Source organism: Drosophila sulfurigaster, chromosome 3 (genome assembly GCF_023558435.1).
Source record: "Drosophila sulfurigaster albostrigata strain 15112-1811.04 chromosome 3, ASM2355843v2, whole genome shotgun sequence".
NCBI lineage: Eukaryota > Metazoa > Arthropoda > Insecta > Diptera > Drosophilidae > Drosophila > Drosophila sulfurigaster.
This window is the reverse complement of record NC_084883.1, coordinates 20,827,801-20,850,296: the sequence shown is the minus strand read 5'-3', so window position 1 is coordinate 20,850,296 and position 22,496 is coordinate 20,827,801. Positions and strand designations below refer to the sequence as shown.

The window sequence follows — 22,496 nt, the reverse complement described above, 5'->3', positions numbered from 1 at the left end:
GGTCATATTTATGCAGATAGCTAAAGAATCTTTTATTATCTCGTTTAGTTTGGAAACTATCCTAATGAATTTAAAAAAAAAATACTCTCTTTTTGACAAATATCAAAATAACAAATAAATCTATTATATAAATAGTGCAATTTAAAATTAGAAATGTAGTAATCAAAATTTTCTAAGAGTATTTCAATGTCGTCACGCCAAATAGAATATTTCACACTTGTTTATGTTTGTGTTTGCGACTGGAACGGGAACTGGAAAGGCGATGAGAATGGGAGCTGAAACTGGAAAATCCATCCGAGTTGTTATTCTATTCATATTAACGCCTGGCTATGTGTTCCGAATCCGTACAGATTTATGAGAGAAAATTAAATGAGAAAGAAAGCTAGCTGCTGATACTCAGATAAGAGTATTTGCACACACACAAGTTTCTATATTTGTTGAGAGTAAATTTGCTTGGTTGAATTGACAATACAATCGCATATTTGTATGATCTCTGATATTTTGAAAACCTAGTTGCAGATATTACGTATTGAAAGTGCTCAAAATAAATGTAATAAAAATGAAATACGGATTTATGCAACAACTGCTCAACTAATATATCGAGATCTAATTAAATTCCCTAATACAGAAATAATTACTGAGCTGTTGGCACACTAACATTAAATAAATTATATCACAAGTCGATCAATCCTTTCCTATATTCAGCATAAATGCTTTATCTCTAACCCAAGTCTCGGCAATTTTAATCTAAATGAACACACAATATTTCAAAGAAATAAAACACAGTTCGTTATTTGTTTTTAAATTGAACATAACAGTTTATTTTATTATCATTTTTGCATTTTGTTTGTTTTTGTTATATTTGTTTTTTTTTTTCGTTTTAATTTTCTTTCTCTTTTTTCATTGTTTGTCTTTCATCATAAAATGTGTTTGTTTGCTTTAATTCCATGTGGGAACTCGCCCAGAATCTGAAGATTCAGCCATCCCATATCCCGTTGCATTTAATAATCTTTCACATCATACTCTTGATCATATTCTTTTGTCTGAAGGTGTCAACAGATCTGTTTAAAATGTGACGTGTGTATATAGGATAGGTTTGGTTAGGTTCTTTTTGTAATATTTTTGTTTCTTTTCGTTTGGTTAGTTAAGGTTTAGCTAAAGCCTGGACTGTTCAGAGAGCTGAATGAATGGAACTACGGCACAAATGAAGCTCCTCAACTAAACACTCACACGCACTAACACATACACACACACAAACACACACGCACACACTTGCATTCGCACACATACAGGTATTCAGACACATACACATACACATACAACAATCTAATATACACTGAACTTTTATTTAATTCTTTTTAATAGTTTCCATTAGTTTTTGTCTTTTTTTTTTGTGTAATTTTTTTTGTTTTGTTTTTAGTTTAAAGTAAATTAGCTTCATTGCCTTTGGTATGTCAAGTCGTTACTTTCATTTGCAGTTTGAACATAATTTATATAGGTTTTCTCATTCATTTGCTATGCTAAAAAACTGGTGCAATATTCTCGGTGAAGGATAAAAGGGGCAGTTAAGAGCAGAAGTTGGCGAGGCAAATATAACGCAGAGTTCAAGTGGTTAAGTTCAAGGCCAAAAGCTGTTCAGATATGAAACTAACCTCAACAAAAAAAAAATAAATATATTTAAACAATTTTGCAGATAAGAAGAACGAGAAGTGAGCATTATTTATATACACAATGTACTTCATTTCATTCCTGCTTTATCAGGTCAAAATAATAATTTAAATGTGCGCAGCTTTGGATTTCTTCTAATTTAAACAATTCTCAACCTTTATTTTTTGTTTGTTTAGAAAATCTTTTTCGAAAATTGACGACAAATAGTTTAAGGCCAAAGAGTTTTCAATTTCTTTTTTTTTTTGTGTTTTAGATTCTTTTTTTTTAATTGCAAAATAAATGACAAATACTTTTGGGATGAAGCACATTGAAATAGGTCTGAGGTAATATTTATGTCGATATCGATAGAACGATAGATGCATACATATAGTCAAAGTAGTTTTGCTTGGATTATTTGCTATGTAGTTTTGTAGTTTTGTTGAAGCTGACAGTGTGACCGTGCTTTGTGTGTACTGCAACAATTTTGTATATTATATCTTAGTCAAGTGCTTTTCATTATGTTTTTTTTTTTTTTGTTTATTTGTGGCCCTTTTAGGCTATGCCTAACTATCAACCGTCTTTTGTGATGGGGATTTTTGAGTGGGTGTTGAGGGGCAGGTAATACTTTATAAAGCTTAGCGTCTCTCTATCTCTCTCTCTCTCTTTCTCTGTCTGTCTGTCTCAGTGTCTAAGCTTACTCTCTCCCTCTAGTTACTATCTGTGGAGAGAGAAAGTGAACAATGTGTTTTGTGTGTGCTCTATGGAACTACGCAACTATCAACTGTAAATCGATAGTCGATTATCGATAATTGTGTTGCTTTTCATTTTGTTTGCATTGTTTTTTTTTTTGTGTATTTTTTTTGTTGTTGTTTATTTTTACAATATTTTCAACTTTAGGATCATAGAAGTAATAACATTAAATAACATTTTTGCGTAATTCTAATATTTCTAATGTTCTTTTGTTTTTGTTTTGTTGTTGTTGTTGGTTGTTGTGGTTGTTGCTGCTGCTGCTGCTGCTGATGCCGCGGTCACACTATGTGGTTGCTGTCGTGTTGCTGCTGCTGCTATTGTTGCTAGTGCTGCTGCTGTTGGTGTTGTTGGTATTGACGACGCCTGGCGATGCATTGCATTGGATGAGGCCGCTGTGCTGCGTTGTTGCCGCTGCCTGCAGATGATGCTGATGGTGCTGCTGCTGCTGATGGTGATGGTGGTGGTGATGGTGATGTGGATGATGGTGATGGTGATGATTCAAATTGTGATTGTTGCTGTTATTGTTGCTAAAATGTAAATGTAATGCACCGCCACCGTTTGCTGTCGCTGCATCGCTGCTGGGAACCGCCGACAAAGGAACCGCCGAGGTGCAGTACCGTGTTGTATCACCAAATTCACCGCTGGTCAAGTCACCCAGTATCCCGCCAAGCAATCCACCGCTGCCCAGCGGCGGTTTACCCGCTGCTCCAGCCTCGGGTTGCGTACAAATTGGCGTCGCAGCCGCATCGCCATCAATCAGCGATGTTCCTGCTCCAGCTGTTGCTGCTGCTGTTGTGTTGTTGCTCTGCTGCTGATGCTGCTGCTGTTGATGTTGTTGTGAATTGACGTGCAGCGCCGCCTCGGCGGATGAGTTGCTGTGGCTGTTGTTGCTGTGGCTATTGTTGCTGCTGCTGCTGTTGTTGTGCTGCTGCTGATGCTGCTGATGTTGCTCATCTGTTGCAGTTGCTGCGGTTGCTTGTGTGGCTGCCTGACCGTCCTGACCGCTGTTGTCGTCGGTGAGACGCAACGCCACCTCCAGATCGCGCAGCACGTCCGTCTCCTTCTCGTCAATCAGATTGAAGCGGCGATGCAAGGCCGTGAGGTGCATGAACGTCAAATTTAAATGGGTGTGCAAGCCGAGCAGCGCGATTTCTTTGAAATGCGCCGCATACAGATGCGCTATCACATGAAATTGCAAGCGTAAAATTTTGCGGGCTATCGACTCGAACGATCCGGGGAATTCGTTCGCGTATTTGGTTGGAAATATCGACTCATCGCTGACCGTCTTCTGTGTGAAGGTCATCACATAGTCAATATACTGCGGCGCCGCAACCCGCGTCTTCTTGCCCTTCTCATCGAACCATAAGTACGTTCTGCAAAAACACAAAATCAAATCATTAGTTTCCCCAATCTTGAATCTGAATATACAATTGCGCTTACCTGTTGCCTGGTCCGGTCATGTCTGCGCAACCGGATTGTGTACAAAATTCACTAATAGTTCCATAGACCAAGTTCACGTGCTCAAAGAGAGCCAGAGCTGCAAAAGACAGAAGAGAAGAGGCATAAATGAGTGAGTGCTGTAGTAAGGTGGGATGTGGAGAGTAATCAGAAGAAATAAGAATAGATTAAGTTTGTCAAATTAAAGAATTTCGAACTTGTCCGTATCGAGTAAAGAAGAATAGTTTTGTTCATTTAAATTCCTTTTGTTGAATGTCACATTTACCACGCTTTGTAGAATAGGAAGGATATCTATAAAGTGGAGGATGATATCCTATGCAATATAATTAAAGAGAGCCTCTAACTATTTAGTCTAAATGGTGTAGTGAAAACAGAATATTTGGAGAATCTTTGAGGAAACCAATAAATGCAAAATAAAGCTAACAAAGTCTATAAAGTGGAAGAATATATCCTAAACTATATAACTAAAGAAATACTCCAACTATTTACAGAATATTTGAGGAAACCAATGAATGCAAAAGAAAGCTAACAAAATTGATTCTATAATGAGGAAAATATGTATAGGAAAAAGTGGGAAAACCGCAGAGAAAATAGGAGTACGATAAGCAGCCATATCATAATTGCAAATATCTGTCAAACTTGACATTGAATCAGCTCAGAACCCTTCGATAAGTAAACGTGTCTTGCATGATATTTGAGGTCAATGCTGAGACAACATTCGGGCAGCAGCGATAAAAGGCAAATAACAGAGAAGCGAGGGCGATATTATGTCAGTGGAAATTGCATTCGAAAAATGACAGCAAATAAGACACACGATGAGCTCACTTCATAAAAGGGAAGAAGCTCAGAGATATGAAGTCAACTTGCGTCTTCTTTTGTCTCGCAAATGACGACAGACAGACAAATGTGTGTACCTCCTGCTCGACCCAATCAATTCTGCCCAGAGCTGCAAATTATTATGAGACTAGAGAAGAGACGTGAGGCTAGAGATGGGAGAGGAAATGGGGATGGGGATGGGACGATAATGAACGCTACAAATTGCTGAAACATTGCCAATTATTTACAACTAACATCGCTGCTAGGCATTTCTATTTGCGTACCTATCATTTTTCAAAGAGATTAACCATAAACCAGATGATGTAATATCCGATGATGATGACTCTGATGATGATGATGATTCAAGACTGCAGGGAGGGGCGGCAGGTGTGGGCACAATCAATTAAAAGTACCCCCCATTGGTTGACTAACTAAGCTGGTAACAGCTGGTATTACGAGCACTAAACAGCTGCAGGGGTCTTATGGGCTCGACCATCTATGATTCACATCGATAAGGTCCCAAGGGCTTCGGACAGTTATTGTAATGTAAATTAAAGGCATTGCAACTTTAACAACTTTGCTTTCAAGTTGGCAAAATGATCATTTCTTATTTTAGACTTTTAATTATAAATATAACTTTTAGCTGTGATTCTTCTGACAAAATTTGTATTACACATTTCTCTATTTAAGATAAATCATTGTTAAGTTTTGTATAATTTGATCCTATTGTCGACAATTGGCTCTCTTTTTTTTCGTACTTTTCTCTTTAATTCTGGACTATAGGTTTATAAATTCTTGAAGTTGCAGTCTATCTCAAATAAGTCTGACATTTACAATATATTTTCGAAAATTCAGAAAGTTGAAATTAAACAAACTAATGATTTAGGAATTCATATTTTCTACAATCTGTGCTCTGCAATTCTTCATTTCTTCTTTTGTCATCTCTGCTTACTATCGAATGTAGGAATTTCCTACAAGAACTTCCACTTGATCAGCTTTATGAGCTACTCTATGTAGATAGCTGGCAAAACAAATGCAGCTTCCTCTTGTTGACCAATAATGAGCACGTTTAGCTGTTGGACAATTTGCTCTAATCAATCAGTGCTCTCTCTCGTTTTTTTTTCCTTTAAGTCACGAGGGTCTAAAGTAGTCTATCATCATTTGGCAAGCAAGCGATAACATTAGATGCGAATAAATCAAATTGCAAAGTGGAGAGTGAATTAGAGAGGTAATTAACGAGTAACGAGGGAACATGAAAAGCAGGAATATACTTACTGTGTGAGGCCAGCCATTCGTTGTAGTCCAAGCCAGCTGGAAGATCGACAAGGGCTTTGAGATCAGCTTCAGGTAGTTTACGTTCTAGGACGCTCTCCTCCAAATACAATTTGGTATCTGTTGAATTTTGATCGCCATCGCGCTCTTTGCGACGCGCTTTTCTGCAATGATACAAAATAAAGATTCGTATTAGTTAAAGAATTCGATTCGTTAATATGTGCAGAAGACAAGATAGAACTCATCTCACCCAGCTACGCAAAGAAAACTGTCAACCGAGTCCTGTGCATAGCGATACAGGGTGCCTATAGTATCACCGATTTTGGCGGGTATCGTTGTCACTTGCCACATAAATCGCGCAGTTCGTAACAGACATTTAATCACAAATGATGCCGATGCTGGGGGAATTGTTGTTGTTGTTGTTGTCGTTGCTGTTGCTGGCGATTTATCGTACTTATCCGATTCATCGGATGATTTACTATCGATTATCGGTTGCGTCTCTACGTATTCTACAATTTTTGGCACTCTTTCATTTGGCAATGCTTTCATCTTTTGCGTTTACTCCTTCATTTCAGACGTTGTCTTCTCTCAGACAACTGTGAAAAAATACTATTTAGCATAACTATAACAGTCACAGTAAACGTAACCGTCGCAGAAAACCCCGTAATCTACGGCCAAACCTTATCGGTAGAGGAGCACAAACACAACACAAATGAAAACCCCAACGAAAACCACCGACAGAGCGTCAAACGACCGTCGAGCACATTGACAAAATGCCACTGTCCCTGGCACTTCGGGCTCTACGAGTACATATAGGCATTTAACTTCTTGATAGCGTACTTTTGCTCTCTCACTCTTCACTTCTCTCATTCTCTCTCTTTGCTCTCGCGTGCGAACAAAGAACTTATGCGACTCGCAAAAAGTCCAATGAGCATTTCAAGACGTTAGGCCTACAAAAGTTGTAAAGTTTACTTAGATTCCTACAGACTGAACGACAACAATGCAAGCAAAACGTTTACGAATATGCGCGAAAGCATAGACATAAACAGCTTTTAAGCTCCTCAGCGAAAGCTTCGATTTTTGTAAAGCTTTCGCTCAGGAGAGCGTCAAATCATGCGTAAAGAAAGTGTTTAAGAAGAAGGAAAGAAAAAGGATGTAAAAAGTTTAAACAGAAAAGAAATAAAATTAAAAATAAAGAAAAACGAACGTTTTACGAGATTAGGAGAACATGGAGGTTCAAAGATTTCGATTTGAAAATTATAAGTAGTAGAATAAGAAGGATTATTTACTCTCTCAAGAGAACAAGTTGGTAAAAAAAAAGCTTGCCGACACAGAGTCTACAAAAGTGGAAAATAAACAAAAGTCTTGACAGGTTAAGCACATAGCTTAGAACACAAGCATAGAATGAATAAATAAAACACAATTGGAGTAGATAAAGAAGTTCTCAATCTGAGTTTAACGCTAGTAACGCTTTCTAAGCCATCCAGAACATTTGTAATCTCTTTTATCACAGTCAAAGAATCAACTACAAAACACAACCTGAATGAAATTTACATAATTCAAAGTTGTTGTTGTGGTTGCTGTTCCATTTGTATAATTGCTGGGCGCCCAAGGGGAGCGGATATTTAGGCTTTGCACAGATAAACCCCGTATAGAGGCTTGATTATTTTAGTATGTGCACAATATGAATACCCAACAAACACACAAACACCCAAACACCCGAGCAACCAAGGCAGCCAAGCATGCTGACCAAATTTGCGCGATAAGAACATATACATGTACATATATATACTATATACTTTTAGTGGGGTCGGCGGGAGTGTGAGCTGCCATTATTTGCTTGGCTAAACAGGTGTACACAATCGACTTGTCAGTTCACTGGTCCCTTCCCCCGCCCTCCCCCCCATCCACATTTTTTTCCTCCTTCTTCCATTGTCTGTGCAGGTGATAATGAAACATTTCCCTTACCGACCCATTTCCCATTCCACAATACAGTCAGCCCTCATTGTCAACTAAGCGCTCTGGCAAATTTCAAACGTAACACAATAAATAAATAAATTGTATAACAAAAAACAAAACAAAACAAAAATTAAATATTCATGGACAAGGTCGCACTTCGATAAGAGCGGAGAAAAGGCAAAAGCTTCCTCCCTTTTGCTGATGGAGGCTCAATCTTTGAAGCGACCCCCCGCCACATTCGACATTTCAATTTCAATTTCAATTTGTTAGCAATTTGCGTGTCGAAGGCGCCTCAAAAGGTCGTGCTTCAGTTTTAATGCAACTTTGATGATGGCACAAAAAGATTTCAGCCATGGGCGTGACAACCATACTTAGTTCCGACAGTTTCCGACACTTTTTATTTTGGGGGGTAAATGCAGAAAAAAATAGATTGTCGGGTCAAATTGCAATCAGGTGATCCAAATCTAAAAAGCAACAACTTTGGGAGAGAAATTGCGGGGAGCTGAGATAATTGACACGAATTTTTAGAATGAATGTCAAAAATAATAAACGGAATTTTACACGTTTACCAGCACTGAATTTTATTGAAAAATGGTCACTCTAAATGCAAACCGCTTCAACTAGAGGCCAAGTTCTTTGACCCAATTAAAAATGAGGAAATACTGTTGATGAATAATGAAATTGCGAAATATTTGTGTAGATAAGATCTGAAGCTATCGATAAGGTTTACTTCCGGCATATAGTACAAATTCTAGTAGTTGCACTCACTGCTCTACATATAGTATATGTATGTATATATGGTATATGTATTTGGATTGTTACTAAGGGATTTCCGGAAACACGTGCGATATGATATACGGCGAAGACAACACTATCTCTTGAATGTGGCAATACGACGACATATCAATCAAAATGACGTCGCGATAATTCCAAAGAATTTCACAAGAACTCGAAGCACGCCCGCAAGAATCTAGAACTTAGATATACGTATGCAAAAATGTATAGACCTCGAGTCGATGGGGTTGAGTAGGCCGCAAATAAATTGGCACGTTACGTTTTCCAGTCGCATTTCGGCGAGAGACTGAAAGCGCCACAAACCAAAAGACGACTTCGAAGAAAAAGGTTAATAAAAATTAAAAAAAAATAATAATAAGTCAGCGATAATACATTAATTTCTAGCGATAGTGCGACAACCGTGACCCACACACACACACCTGCCAAACAGTAAGCACAAGCAGAACGAACCCCGTTAGCTGTTAGCAGATGAACCTTTCCCAATGGAATATTTATTAAACATGTGCTATGTATATAAAACTTGCTCTCTGTATATTTACCTATTCTTTTTTGGGGCCATATGCAATCACTCACAGACCCCCAATTTTGTGTGTGTCTGTCTGACCATGAGCCCATATGTCGCCTACCTATCTTGCCCCTGTCCCGCTTAGATAAGTGCAACTGTACTCCCGTATGTTCCATTTTATTTCCAAACATTTTCGATATGCGCCAACCAAATTGATCCATCAAATTTAAAAGCTTTTTTGGGCTTCTCGCACACACGATAAACAGAATAACGAAACATTTGGAGAGCTTGAGCTAAATATGTTGCATGCCTGGAAATCTAGAGCGGAGTTTGCACACACGATAGTAGCCAAAATACTATCGATAGTAAATATATTTTTATAGAAAAGAATGTGAATCATCACTGATGATATCTATAAATCAAATAAAATAACCAAACCCAAATCAATTCCACTTCATAGTTGCTCTATATTTCAATAAGCTTTTCCGCCATTAGAAAAGTACAATGTTTACCTCATTGGGGCAACATATGGCAAATCATTACGAATAGATAACTGGGAGAATCAGCTGTAGACTGAGGGTACACACACACACATTATAAATGAATGATTATACAACCGGGGCAGACAATTGTGACTTGTGTTTGTCATAGGGTTAGGGGGATCGACTGTTGAAATGGGTCTGGCAAATATATAGCATATACTATACTATACTACATTGCTAGGGAGGGAGCAAACGTACAAAATGGTAATGGAATTACGATGTACGATGCACAGAAATATTACCAAATATCAGAGACAATGACTCGACGGAGTTGGCAGTGGGGAGGGATCTAGAAACAAAGCGGCGACAATAGACAATGAGGTTCGTTCTCCAAACGACGCCCTCTACTTCATCATCTTCTTGTTGTTTTCGCTCGGACTATTATCAAGACAACAAACAAGTTGTTGACGATGATGTTGAAAGCAATTGCGACGACGACGTCGGTTCCGTGTGTCTATGTAAGTGCCCAAAGGTGTTGAAACGACGACAACACAACGGCAAATGGGGAACAATAGATAGGCGACTATACGAGCCTGATATTGTAGTAAAAGTCAGAGGGGGTGTATAGTAGTAGACTCGTACGATAAGTTAATAACCATAAAAGCTCTACAAAACGAGCATAAGATCGAGAAGTCGCTAGGTAAGCAAAGTTGTAAACAAAATGCAGTCGTCACAGTATCTGGAACTCATTGCCCGATAAGATATTGAAACAGAACGCAATTCTCCTCGCTCTCTGCATTACTTGCAGTTCTCTTTCCGCTTCTCGCTTCTCTCTCTTTCGCTTTCTCGTACATAAATTATTCGAAAGAGAAACAATAATAATGATGACGTTGATGTTGATGATGTAATGTAACGAGAGGTCATAAATATAAGCTTCAGTTGCTTGGAGTTGCTCGTTTTGTTTTTTTGGTGTGCCACACTTGAAGTAAATGGCCCAAGCCAAGAGCAGCAACAACAACATCATCATCACTACAGCAACCACACTGACGACCCCGACAACACCAACGACGACGGCGACTAAACAATTGAGTCATAGTCATGAAAACGTGACAGAATAATGGCAAAACATTAAAGAACCCATTGATATACTCATTCCATTAAGCCATATACAAAGAACGAAACTCATTTGGCTCAACTCGATGCCCGTATCGTATTACAAATAATGAGCAAGTGTGCATTATTCCACAGTTATCGATAACGCAAAGCTCGCAATAGAGTGAAAGCCAATAGACCGCACTTATAATTGATGCTAAATTATGGATTCCGAAACGCCGAATGTTAAAAGCCTTACTCATTGCAATCAAGGCAAAGTTTTTTTGAGTAAGAAGATATATCGATATAGTCACATATAAATAATCACTTGTAAGAATAAAATTATTTATTAATAAATACTCCTCCAACAAACAATTATATTTATATCTATTCAAAACTACCCAACTGTTTAAAAATATTCCACAAAACCAGCAATTATTTTGTCAAAGAACTATCGATAACACTATGCATGACTAACAAACCTTATACAAATTCAAACTGTACAAATTTCGATTTAATACTTGAACTTACATAAATCTAACCGGTTTGTAAAGTTCTCACCAAAACCAAAAAATAAATAACAACAATGGCAAATATAATAATAAATGAATATATCAACTGTAAACTGGTAGTCAGCTGATCAAGAATGACGTCATGCATGACAATGACTTTCTCATTTATTGGTTCGCCTTCACATTCGGTTCAGTTTCAGTTCACTTCACTTACGACAAACGATCATCGCAACTATTGACACGAATAATTTAATAAAGCCAATTTAAATTTGCATAAAACACTCGCACACTAGCGATAAATTGAAAACGAAAAGCAAACACAAAAAAAAAACCAGAGGGGAGAGGGGGACGACTTTCGCATTATCATATGGCAAATATCGAACGATTGCAGTCCGTTAATTAATGACAATTCTACATCAAGTACGAAGATCGTTGGCATACAATGTTTGCCCCCGTTTGATCGATGTCAATTGTGAATCAGCTCCCAGCTCTATAAAGATTGCAACTGTAAAGATTACAAATCTGTGTGTGTGTGTTTGTGTTGATAGATAATGAAATCTTGCTAGCTATAAAAATAATTTATAGTTAATACTAATCTGATAAGAATCGTACATAAAAGATAAGAATCACGCCTGATTTATTTATTTAATCTTAATACTTCCAATGTTCCATTTGAAATTAGGTTATGGCAACGTGACTCACGCACACCTATCGCAAGGCATGCACAACACGTATCGATAAAATACAATTACACGATTAATTTCACCGACTGCAAATTACGATCACGTGAAGTGTCGCATACAAATGCAACAAGTAAAACACGCACACTTCACGAGGAAGCAATCGAAAAGAAAAAGAGAGCAAGAGAAATCATAGCATAGACGAATTGACGGCGTTGCCTAAGGGGAGGAACAAAAGAGGAGGTAGCGTTGGTCAGCGTAAAACGTAAACGCGACAAACTGTGCTGTTTTTTTTTTTTTTTTTTGAAGGTTACGTGAGCGGGGGCGGCGGGTGGGTTGTACGACTAGTAGTTTTGTTGACCGGTTAGGCGACCGTGCGATGACTGTGTGTGGAACGCGTTTTTCAAGTCCACCACTTCACGACGATGATAATAATGTTTGTCACTTGGTCAGCTTGTTGTTTTTGTGGAAAAGGGGGGTTTGTTTTTAGTTTAATGCGGTTTATTGCACTTAAAGGCAGCAAAGGAAAGAGGGAGAGAGAGAGAGAGAGAGAGAAAGATAATTCACGTTCAAGTTCACCTCAAATTCTTCTTCAATTGGAATTCATTTATTTTTAAATTTTTTTTGCACAAACACACACTCTCGCACACGCACACGTTAAACGGAGTAGGAAGAGGAAGCGATCGTTGTATCAATTATGTTTGTTGTATATTTTTTCTTCTTTAATTTTAGTCTCGCTTTATTTATTTATTTATTTTCGTGGTTTTAGTTTTTTGTATTTCTTTGCTCCTCTGTTTTATTTATTTTTTTTATTTGCGTGCGCGCGCGCTTCACTGTCGGCAGCAGCAGAATCAGAAGACTGGCTGACGCGACCGCGCACCTTTGCCACAGCGCAGTCCGCTTTGTTTTGAGTGCTGTCTGTGTATGTGTGTGTTAGAACAGAGCGTAGAACGGCTGAGAGAGAGAGCGAGTGAAGAGAGCGCCACTGAATGAGTTGAATCAGCTGTGAGGTGTTGTGAGCTCGCTCTCGCTCATTCTGTCTTACTCGCTCATTGCACTTTGAATGAAATTGGTAACGGTAGTATGTGCTTTCCAATTGGGTTGCGCAAATGTGTAGCGAAAACAACAACACATAAATTCAACGAACATACGGTTGGTATACGTTATGCAAACGAATGACGCACACGACGGCGAAAAATGCCCCAAAAACTGCGATGCGCCGGCTGCTGTCAATGATGACTGCGGCAGACAAAACGAGCGTAATATAAGAAGAAGAATGAGAATATGAAGAAAAAGAGGCACAACACGTACGATTTGTCTGCCAGCGTGCGACAATAAAACAGCTGCGCTGACGGTGGAGCTCAGTGTTGTCAGCTTTAGGCATCAACAAGAAAAAAAGCCAAAATTCATCATTCATTACAAATAAAGGCAGCATATGTATGCATAACTAGTAATAATGAATGGTTTTCTGAATTACCTTAAGGATGATCTTCAGTTGATGAAATTCAAATTCATTGTAAAGGGAACATAAATTTTTAAATACAAAAACCCAACAAAAAAAATTTACGGGAATAAAGCGAATTTGGCAACACTGTCACTGCTGTCAACGAAATGTGAAGCGTCAAAGGCAGAAATTGATGTGTTTCAGTGTGCGTATGTGTGTGTGCGTGTGTGTTGTATGTGTGTACCTTTGCCTTTGCCAAGTTCAAAATTATTTAAAACAATTAATATTCATTTTGCTTGACCATTTTAAATTGGCTGTTTGTTTCTGCTTCCTTCTCCAATTCCCCTCTCAACCACAAATATAGGTGTCAAAAATTGAGCTATAAATTAATAAAAATAGACATAGCAAAAAAAGAAAAAAAAAAAAAAACAAACAAGCTGCTACATATCACAAGAAACTCAAAATATTCATCATAAAATTGTGCCATTTACAATAATTAGAATGCTTGAAAATAGACGAATAGAGAAAAACATAAATCCATTTAACAGAATAAAACGTAGCCATAAATATGGATAAACCCGTCTCGTTTTATGCTGATTAGATTATAGCAAACAATCGTTAATCGATAAATTGAAATGCTTTTTCACTAATAAGGAAACCAGATGCTAATTTACTGTTGGAATACACTTGGATACACATACGCAGTGTGTGTGTGCCAGTGTGTACACACCATAAGTAAATTGCTTAAATTGGGATGTTGTTGTCTACACGCTTTTTTATTGATTTCGCCTATTGGATGGATAGTGAATATTGATGATGGAAGACAAAATTTGTGTGGCCAGACATTAATCTATCAAAGCCACGCTCCATTTACGCACGTCCCAATGGAATGGGGAAGAGGCGGTGGCTTCAGAAATAAATGTGTGTCACAATTAACAATACAAAATTACGCTTTAATCAAGCGCAAAGTCACACACACAAATACATATAGTACACATTTGTGTATGTGTATGAGTGCGCATAGAATACACAATTTAATTAAGTTTTGGATTGTTTTAGCCGCGCAACTGTCGCTAGGACTGCTTTGCAAATGGGAAATGGCCAAATGGTGCGATATGAATCAGCTGCTGCCAAAAAGTGCGCAATTTCCAATTGTTGTTTTTTTGTTGTTGTTTTGTCTTCTTACTGCCGCTGTGGTGCGACAAAGACAGCAAACCAGCCATAAATTGCAAAGTACCGTTTTTGACCGCACTCGGTTGGCATACTAAAAAGACAGCAACAACAACAAAAACACACACGCTGTGAGAGCAACAAAACGCGAGAACCAAAAACGCATCATAGTCGACCGAAAGCGGGGGGTGGCGAAGAAGAATGAGAGGAAAAACCGGGATAGAGCGTGCTGCGCCACATTGATGACAGCAGCTTTTGTATGTTCGTTTTGTGTTTGTGTGAGTGAGTGAGTCATGGGGCCATGCAAAGAGAGAGAGAGAAACAAGGCAATGGTTAATGATGGTTTGGTCTCAGTCTCGCTGATGAAGGTAAAAATCGACAAAAATTATAATAATATAATTATTATAATGGAAAGTATTTAAAAGAGAGACAGCGACAGCGCACAGCTAGCTAGACAGTTATGTAGATAGATGATGATGAAGTCAATGATGGGCGATAACATGCGGCTAAATGGATTAAAAAAGAAGGTGTGAATCGCCTGACAAGAGAGTGAGAGCACTATGCGAATGACAGAAGTGGAGAGAAAGAGTAGGGACAGCAAAAACAAAAGCGTAGCCGGAACTTGAATGACGCGCATGCAAGTGATGCCAGACAGCTAGACTTCAAGGTGAAGTTTTATGACTGTCGTGTTTTTTTCGCTATTTTGTTTTTTTCTTTAGTGCATGCCAGTGAAATTGAAATTGCTAAACAAAACAGCGAAAATGGGTGAACAGTGCAATAAAAACAGGAACAAATTATGCTATTTTTTCCACTCGAGGCCAAAAAGCTAATGAGTTTCACCTGCAAACTCAACTTAACAGCTGCTGTCAGTAGAGCTTATTTAACAGTGCGTCATATTTGCTTAACAGTGAGCTGTTAACACGTAGCTGAGGATCTAGCGAGGAGTATGTCAAATGTTATCCTTCAGTGCTGAAGATATCGTTTCTTGTTTTTATCGATGACTTGGTAGAGCGCTGTTAGGATTTGATTATCGGTTATCCATTCTTATCGATAAATAAACTACTATTTATAAGGCATTATTTCTTATCATTTTACAAACAGTTTACAAAGAGTAGCCGCTTTAACAATGCTGCAAATTGCAGCTGATTGCGATTGCTTATCAGTTAAGAATGTAATTTCCCAGAAAATCAGCTTCAACAACGGCAATTATTATTCTAACCCCAAATGGCTGAACATGCAATTTTATTGTTGTTCAAATCGCACTCCATTGTCAACATTTGGCATCATTTTTATTTGGCTGTGGTTCTCTTCTTGGAAATAGAAATTTCCGTTGACCTCTGTGTTCCCCCCTCGGGGTGTCGTGTTCCACATTTGTAACACAGCTGCCATAGCTAATGGACAAATAATTACAGTCAGCATCAGAATACAGCGCAACACAACTAACGCTTTTCGACCTGGTCAAAATGAACAACTGAACAAATGACCTCGGGTCGGCTTTGTTGTGGGGGACGAAAGAGAAACCAGTTGGTTTTATGGCAATTGTTTTTATGCATAATTGGGGTAATAGAATTGACAAATGACTTCTGACTTGCGATTGGATTGTGCTCCGTTATGTCAAAAGTCTTCATTCTGAATAGTGTGGGAGCTGAGAAACTATCGATAATTTTGTAAAGATTGTATTTTGCTACAAGTTGGACAGTAGAGACAATTTTACTCTCTCTCTCGCTCTTTCCGTTATTATTCTCTATCTCTCTTACTAATAGTCATTTGCTCTAATTCATCTGAATTCTGCGTTCTTTGCAATTTCTGCAAAACTGTTGTTCCTAACGATGCTTCCGGCATGAACCACGTTCTACCTCGTTGAATCCCGGGTCTTCGTCTTTGGCTTTGTCTTGCGCTGCTGCTTCAGCGGCGCTTTAAGCTGACAGTTGCAAGCAAAAAAAAGAAGCTCTGATACGCCTTCTGAGTCTGCTAATTTCAACATAATCTGAGACGGTTTTGTGTCTCAGCAACAGCTGTTCTTCTGGCCCCAACCCCATCATCTTCATCTTCAGCATGCTTGGGAAGTCATTAAGTGCCTCTGCCCCTCTGTGGAATGTCAATGAACGGAGACCGACAAACGGTCTGCCCTAAGAAATGAGAACAGGTGTTCTCGAGGTGTTCAGGTGCGTTGTAAATACTGCAGTATGAGCTCAAGTTCAGGGCAGCAGCTGTTTTGGTCGAAGGTTATGTCTTAATGAGGTCCAACATTTGTCACTTCCCACCACACAAGAAAAAATACACATTCATATATCACAAGATGTCGGTTGAAAACGGTTTCTATTTAAATTGGAACAGGAAACTTAAGCGATTTGCTGGCCAAATTCAAATATAGGCAAACTCATAAATTCAGTCGATGAAAGTAACTGTGCCTCGAGTCCCACAGAAAAAACAAAAAAAAAAAACACCAGATGAATAATGAAAAACATGGAGAAAACAAGTATAAAGAGCACACGAAACGAAGCATACGAAAAGTGCAAGTAAGCCCATAAAACATGTCCAGTTTGAGAGGGATGTTCGGACACAAATGGGGAAGGAGACTTGCTTTATGGGCTTTTCTGGAATTGTGCAACCTACATAATAAATTAGTGCACAGTTGAAAATTCGAAATGGTATCTATGAGAGCTTAATAAATAATGGAAAGTAAAAATAGTTCATCAGTTCCATTGCTTACATTTAAAATTGAACAAGATCCGAACGGTATAAATAATGGTTATAGAAAATTATTGTAAGCTTCTTAAAATATTAATCTTATTTAACAAAATATCATATTTATAAATACTTTCGTCCCTCAATTAAAGACTTAAAAAAACCTAAACTTTTTCAATTTGACAAAAGCAATGCAATAGGTAATTCCCAAATTTAACGATTAGACTTGACAAAATTTGGCATTATATTTGCACAGTTTATTTGTAATTTTTCCTTTTGAATTTTGGGTCAGCCTCGTTCAATACTTCTCTTTCATGCCGTTTTCGTTGGCTTGGGCTTTAAATTTGCCAATTGCTAAAAGATTCAATGCTAAAAAAAACTCCAAACTTTGTCACACTGTAAAACGCTTGATGGCATCAATTAGTCTCCCTTCCCTCCACCCGCCCAGCACAGTTCCAACAGTGAGCAAACAACAGTGTACAGTTAGCAACAAAGTTGTAAAAAAAAAAACACAATATTACTCATTTATGAAGATTTCTTTTTTTCCTTCTTTTTGTTTGTTTACATCATTTTTTATTCAAATTTGAACTTCTTGTCGAAGACGAAAGAAACGACAAACACACACATACATTTACACATACGCATATAGTTATTATTATGCAAATTTTCTATTCTCTTTTTCATTGACACTTTGCGTCGTACGCTTTGACAGGTTTATCATCATCATCACCATTTAATGTTGCTGTCTTCCTCTTACAATAACAAATGACTTGTTACGTGCTTTACTGCTTGTTCTTCTGCTTTGGCCTCCTAGTGCTACACACACGCACTCACACACATACAGAGGCAATCAGCCATGCAGAGTCATCAATGCATGCACAAAGGCGACCTCCGCAGCTCAAAAAGTTTACGCTCTCTCAGCCCGAGTTGAAGAGAGGAGAGGGCGAGAGAACACAAAAGTTTAAAGCGCTCCTCCTGCGCTTCAATGTGTGCGTGTGCGTGTTACGTATGTATTTATGCATGCTCAGCAGTTCAGTCAATATTTACATTTCTAACTAATTATCAGTTCAGCGCACTTTTGTGTTGACAGAAGCAGCGCGACAGCGACGCAGACAGTGTCAACGCTTTGTGGTTGCCTTCATCTGCCACCTTCACAATGCGAGTTCATTTAACTTTGCATTCTAAAAGAGAACGACGACAACAACAACAACAGCAGCAGCAAATTAAAGCTAATGTTGTTAATTGTGCTTAAAATATATTGTGTATCGAGGAAGCATTTTGCAAACTCGCTTGATCACTTAACAGTGCGCTACAATGCTAAAGTTAACAGAAAGCCTAACAGCTCTGCCTTTAAGTGCATTTAACAGCAGGGCTATTAAGTGCGCTTTTACAGCACGTGCGTGTGCGTCTGCGTGTGTGTGAGTGTCTGTGAGTGTCACACTGACACTGACCCACGGTTGACCTTCAAAGTCAAAACGCGCTTTTTTCTTTTATTTACGTTAGGCCTATTTGCCAGCAGCTTTAGCTTTGACCGAGAAGTTTTGGTGTAAACATTCCAAAAAGTTTCTTTTGTTTTTGTTTCTTTGTTTAGTTCGCCTTTTTTGATACTTTAATTGCCCCAAAAGCCTTGAATTTGCACTACAAAGAGCTTTTAGTGGTTTTACCCTACGACTGAGAAAAATTATAGTAATTAAAGTCATAAAAAATGAGCAAATAAGACCAAACAAAATGTTATTTATCTTAACCCCAAAGAGTCTTCGTCGCCGTCGCCGTCGCTCTTCTTGTTCTTTTCTTCTTTCGACCTTTGACCACAATGTACTGCTCCATTTATTTCGATTCTAAGAGCTAACAGGGTGGCGGCGGCTTCCTGTCATGTCTTTAGCTTGCCCCCAAACAAACTTTGGAGATAATGGATCTTAAAAGGGTACCGCAAACAAAATACCGTCTCTATTCTTCTTTTGCTATGAAGCAGATTTTTTTTGGTATTTTGTGATTTTTAACAGCTTTTTGGCTCTAACCATTTTTGGGGTACATGAGAATAGAAAAACTTATAGGAAGAATTTCTAAGATGTAATACTTATATTTTTAAACAAACTTCTTTAACTAATTTCTTTATTTTTTGATTTCAAGGAGAGTAAGATTAAAAATAAACGTTCAAAGAATTCCTAATGCTCTTTTAATAAATACGAAATTTCTATTGAAATTAAAGTTGAGATTTGCAGTTTAACTATCTTCAAAAGTACTGTAATAATCACTATTTTATCCATCTTTAAAGATAATGTCTAACAATCCCACGCTTGGCTTCAGTTTCACAAAAGAAAATGCAATTGTAAAACGGGTTTATCGATCACACGCCATAAGCGCTAAAGTCGTGGTTAAAAGAAGGTGAAAGAAGGAAGGGGGCGTAAAGTACTAAACAGAAAAAGAAGAGGAGAAGAGGGTTTCAACTTACGCCACTAAACCGCCCAAGAAGGCAACTGGACCGCCGCCAATTAGACGAATCTTGCGATGGCAGGAATCAAAGAGCGATGTGCGTGTTGGCGCCTGTGATGTGGGTGACATGTTGTGGATGCTGTTGTGGCTGTTGTTGTGGATGCTGTTGCCGCTTCGGTTACACTTATTGCGTCGACTGTTGCTGCTGTGTCGATTAATGAGCAGCTGTTGTTGTGCAGTTGCTGTAGTAGTTGTTGTTGTTGTTGTTGTTTTCCACGCTTGTTGCTCGCTTGTTTTGAAATTGTAATTATTGATGTAGTTGTTGTTGCTGCTGCTGTTTTTACTGTTTTTATAATGAGTGGTGTTGTTGTTATTGTTGTTAATGCAACTATTAGACAAACTGTTGTTGTTTTTATTATTACTATTAATGCTGCTGCGACAGCTCTGATTGCTGCTGCACTCGTCGTCTGTTGTTATTGCTGTCACTGTTGCTGTCGATGCTTCAATTGCAGTCACAGTCACAGTCTCTGCTGCTGCTGCTGTCACTGTTATTGTTTTTGGCTTCTTTTGACGTCGCAGCGCTGCCGCAAAGCTGTAGCTAGTGTGCTCTTTCTTCTTCTTCTTTTGATGTTGCTGCTGCTGCTGCTCTTCGTTAATTGTTGTTGCCAGCAATAGCAAACACTTTTCGCTTGTCTGCTGCTGTTGCTTAAAATAATAATCAGCTGCCACTATCGCTGCTGCTCTCTTTTGATTTGTCTCCTGCGCTTCCGTCTCCGTCTGCGTCGCAGTCACTGTTGGCGTCGTCGACGCTGTTGCTGTTACTGGCCTTTGGAGCTTGCGCTGCTGTTGCTTGAGCTTTTGCAGTAAACTTTTGCGTTGTTGCTTTTCGCTTGTGCTGCTATTGTTCGCTGCCGCTGCCGCTGTCGCTGCCGCAGTCACTGTTGGCGTCTTTCCGAAACCAAGTTCCACAATGTGCTGTGTGGGCGCTCTCAACATTATTCACAGTCACTTTTGCTTTTAGCTTTTGATTCGTTGTTGTTCCAGTTCTTGTTGTTTATGTTTTGCACATTTGTTCGTCTGTCTAATTTTCAATTTTTAGCATTTGAATTTTGCACTGATTTAAATTTTGCTCAACACGTTTTTTTTTTTCTTTACTTTTCTTTCACTTTTGAGCTTTAACTTTCTTCTAGAAAATAAAATATTGCAAAACTCCAAATTAAAGTAAAACTTAAAATTATGATTTCGATTTATGCTTAGCTCACAACTTTCAGCTTTACTTTTTGGTTTTTACGTTTTTTTTTTCGCTTTAGCACAAGATTTAGGCAATAGAAAAGCTTTTACTTGCACAGTGGAAAATGTTTTTGATTTATTGAAAATTATTTTATTAAAGCAACTTAATAACAACTTTATTCGCTTGAACTTGAGGCTTTTTATAATTTTTTTTTTTTCATGATTTTAACATGTTTTAGTATTTTAATTAATATGAGTTTATCAGATTTTAAAGATAATTTTTGTTTTTTATAAATTTTTACAGATGTTTGTGTATTACTATTTGTTTAAAATTTCAATTTTCTATTTCAAGAAGGCAAAATTGGTTTTATTTTGTTTTTTTTTATAGCAATGAGTTTTTTGTTTTATTATTCACCATCAATCTCTTTATAACAATATTATTTATCATCAAATAAATATTGGTTTTATACCACTGTGCAGCGCTTGAAGCTTATGCTTTATATTTACTATGCAGTTTATGTGTTTTTCTTTTCTATACGCCACAAATTGTGAGCGCCGTTCCTATATTGGAACATTTCTGTTGTTATTTATTTATTTTTTTTATAACTATACTCATAATGCGACGCTAGAAAAAACGCGATCGCGTGAGTTTTTCTGCCTCACTGTTGTGAGCTATTTCACAACTGTGTGTGTGTGTGTGTGTGTGTTTCTGTTTGTTTGTGTGCCTTGGCTATGGGTGAGTATGTAAATAAGTATTGTAGATGTATTTTTATTTTCGCGAGGTTGCTAAGCTAAAATCCGCTTATTCATATGTATGTTAATTAGATTTAATACAAAAATGAATTATGAAGTATACGCCGTGTTGAACTTCTTTCTAATCTTCTCTTTCCATTTTATTTTTCTTTTCTACATTAATTCATGCAAATTTGCCTCATCAACAACAACAGCAGCAGAAGCAGCAGCAAAAAACGTGTATAAATTTTAATTGTAAAATAAATAAAAGCAATGTTAATTTCAATGTCTCTCTTCTCTTTCTATCTTTTATTCGCATCGTCTTAAAATTGTGATTTTTGTTGTTGTTGAATTTAATATTTATTTCAGCCCAAAAGGAAAGTAAAAGGTGGTGTCATCTGCGCGCTGCTTACGCAATTCGCAAGTCGAAGCACAACAATAACAACAACAACAACAACAAAAATGAAATAAAGAAACGACGAACGAAAAATTAAAACCCATCATTAAAGTAGGCACAAGCCAAAAACAGCAGAGGCAGCTCGTAAAAAATAAAAAGAAACCGGGAAAACGGGCCACAATGATGGCGATGAGATGAGTCGAGGGAATCGTCAGCATAATCATAAAAAAAAAAACATATCGAAACGGGAAGCATGTCAAGCAGGAGTCAAGACCGGATAACCTTCACCCAAATACGAATGTGCCACCAATATACCATATAGTATATATATATACTAAATACAGAGCAAAATGGGCAGCTCTGACTTCACAAATTTGGTCAAGAGTTCGCGACAAGAGAAACTTTATTCTGATTAGTCATTTGAGATGAATCAC

At 37.9% G+C, this 22,496-nt stretch overlaps 2 protein-coding genes across 6 annotated transcripts in view; one reads left to right on the top strand and one right to left on the bottom strand.

Moving 5' to 3' along the window:
• Positions 1 to 22,496, top strand: part of LOC133845021 (fibrinogen-like protein 1) — a 199,035-nt gene that overhangs the window by 146,425 nt on the left and 30,114 nt on the right. The window lies entirely within an intron of this gene.
• LOC133845222 (MOB kinase activator-like 2) overlaps positions 1,328 to 22,496 on the bottom strand; it is a 37,931-nt gene continuing 16,762 nt past the window's right edge. For 2 of the 5 annotated variants that reach the window (XM_062279618.1, XM_062279615.1), the window contains exons 2-4: positions 5,947 to 6,107; positions 3,838 to 3,934; positions 1,328 to 3,770 (exon numbers count right to left, since the gene is read on the bottom strand). In XM_062279618.1, the coding sequence (XP_062135602.1) occupies positions 2,681 to 3,770; positions 3,838 to 3,934; positions 5,947 to 6,107 (1,348 nt within the window). In that variant the 3' untranslated portion in view covers positions 1,328 to 2,680. Of the gene's footprint in view, positions 3,771 to 3,837; positions 3,935 to 5,946; positions 6,108 to 6,193; positions 6,541 to 12,547; positions 12,815 to 19,722; positions 20,890 to 22,496 lie in introns of those variants that run through there. The other 3 variants (XM_062279616.1, XM_062279614.1, XM_062279617.1) reach the window with 3 other exon arrangements.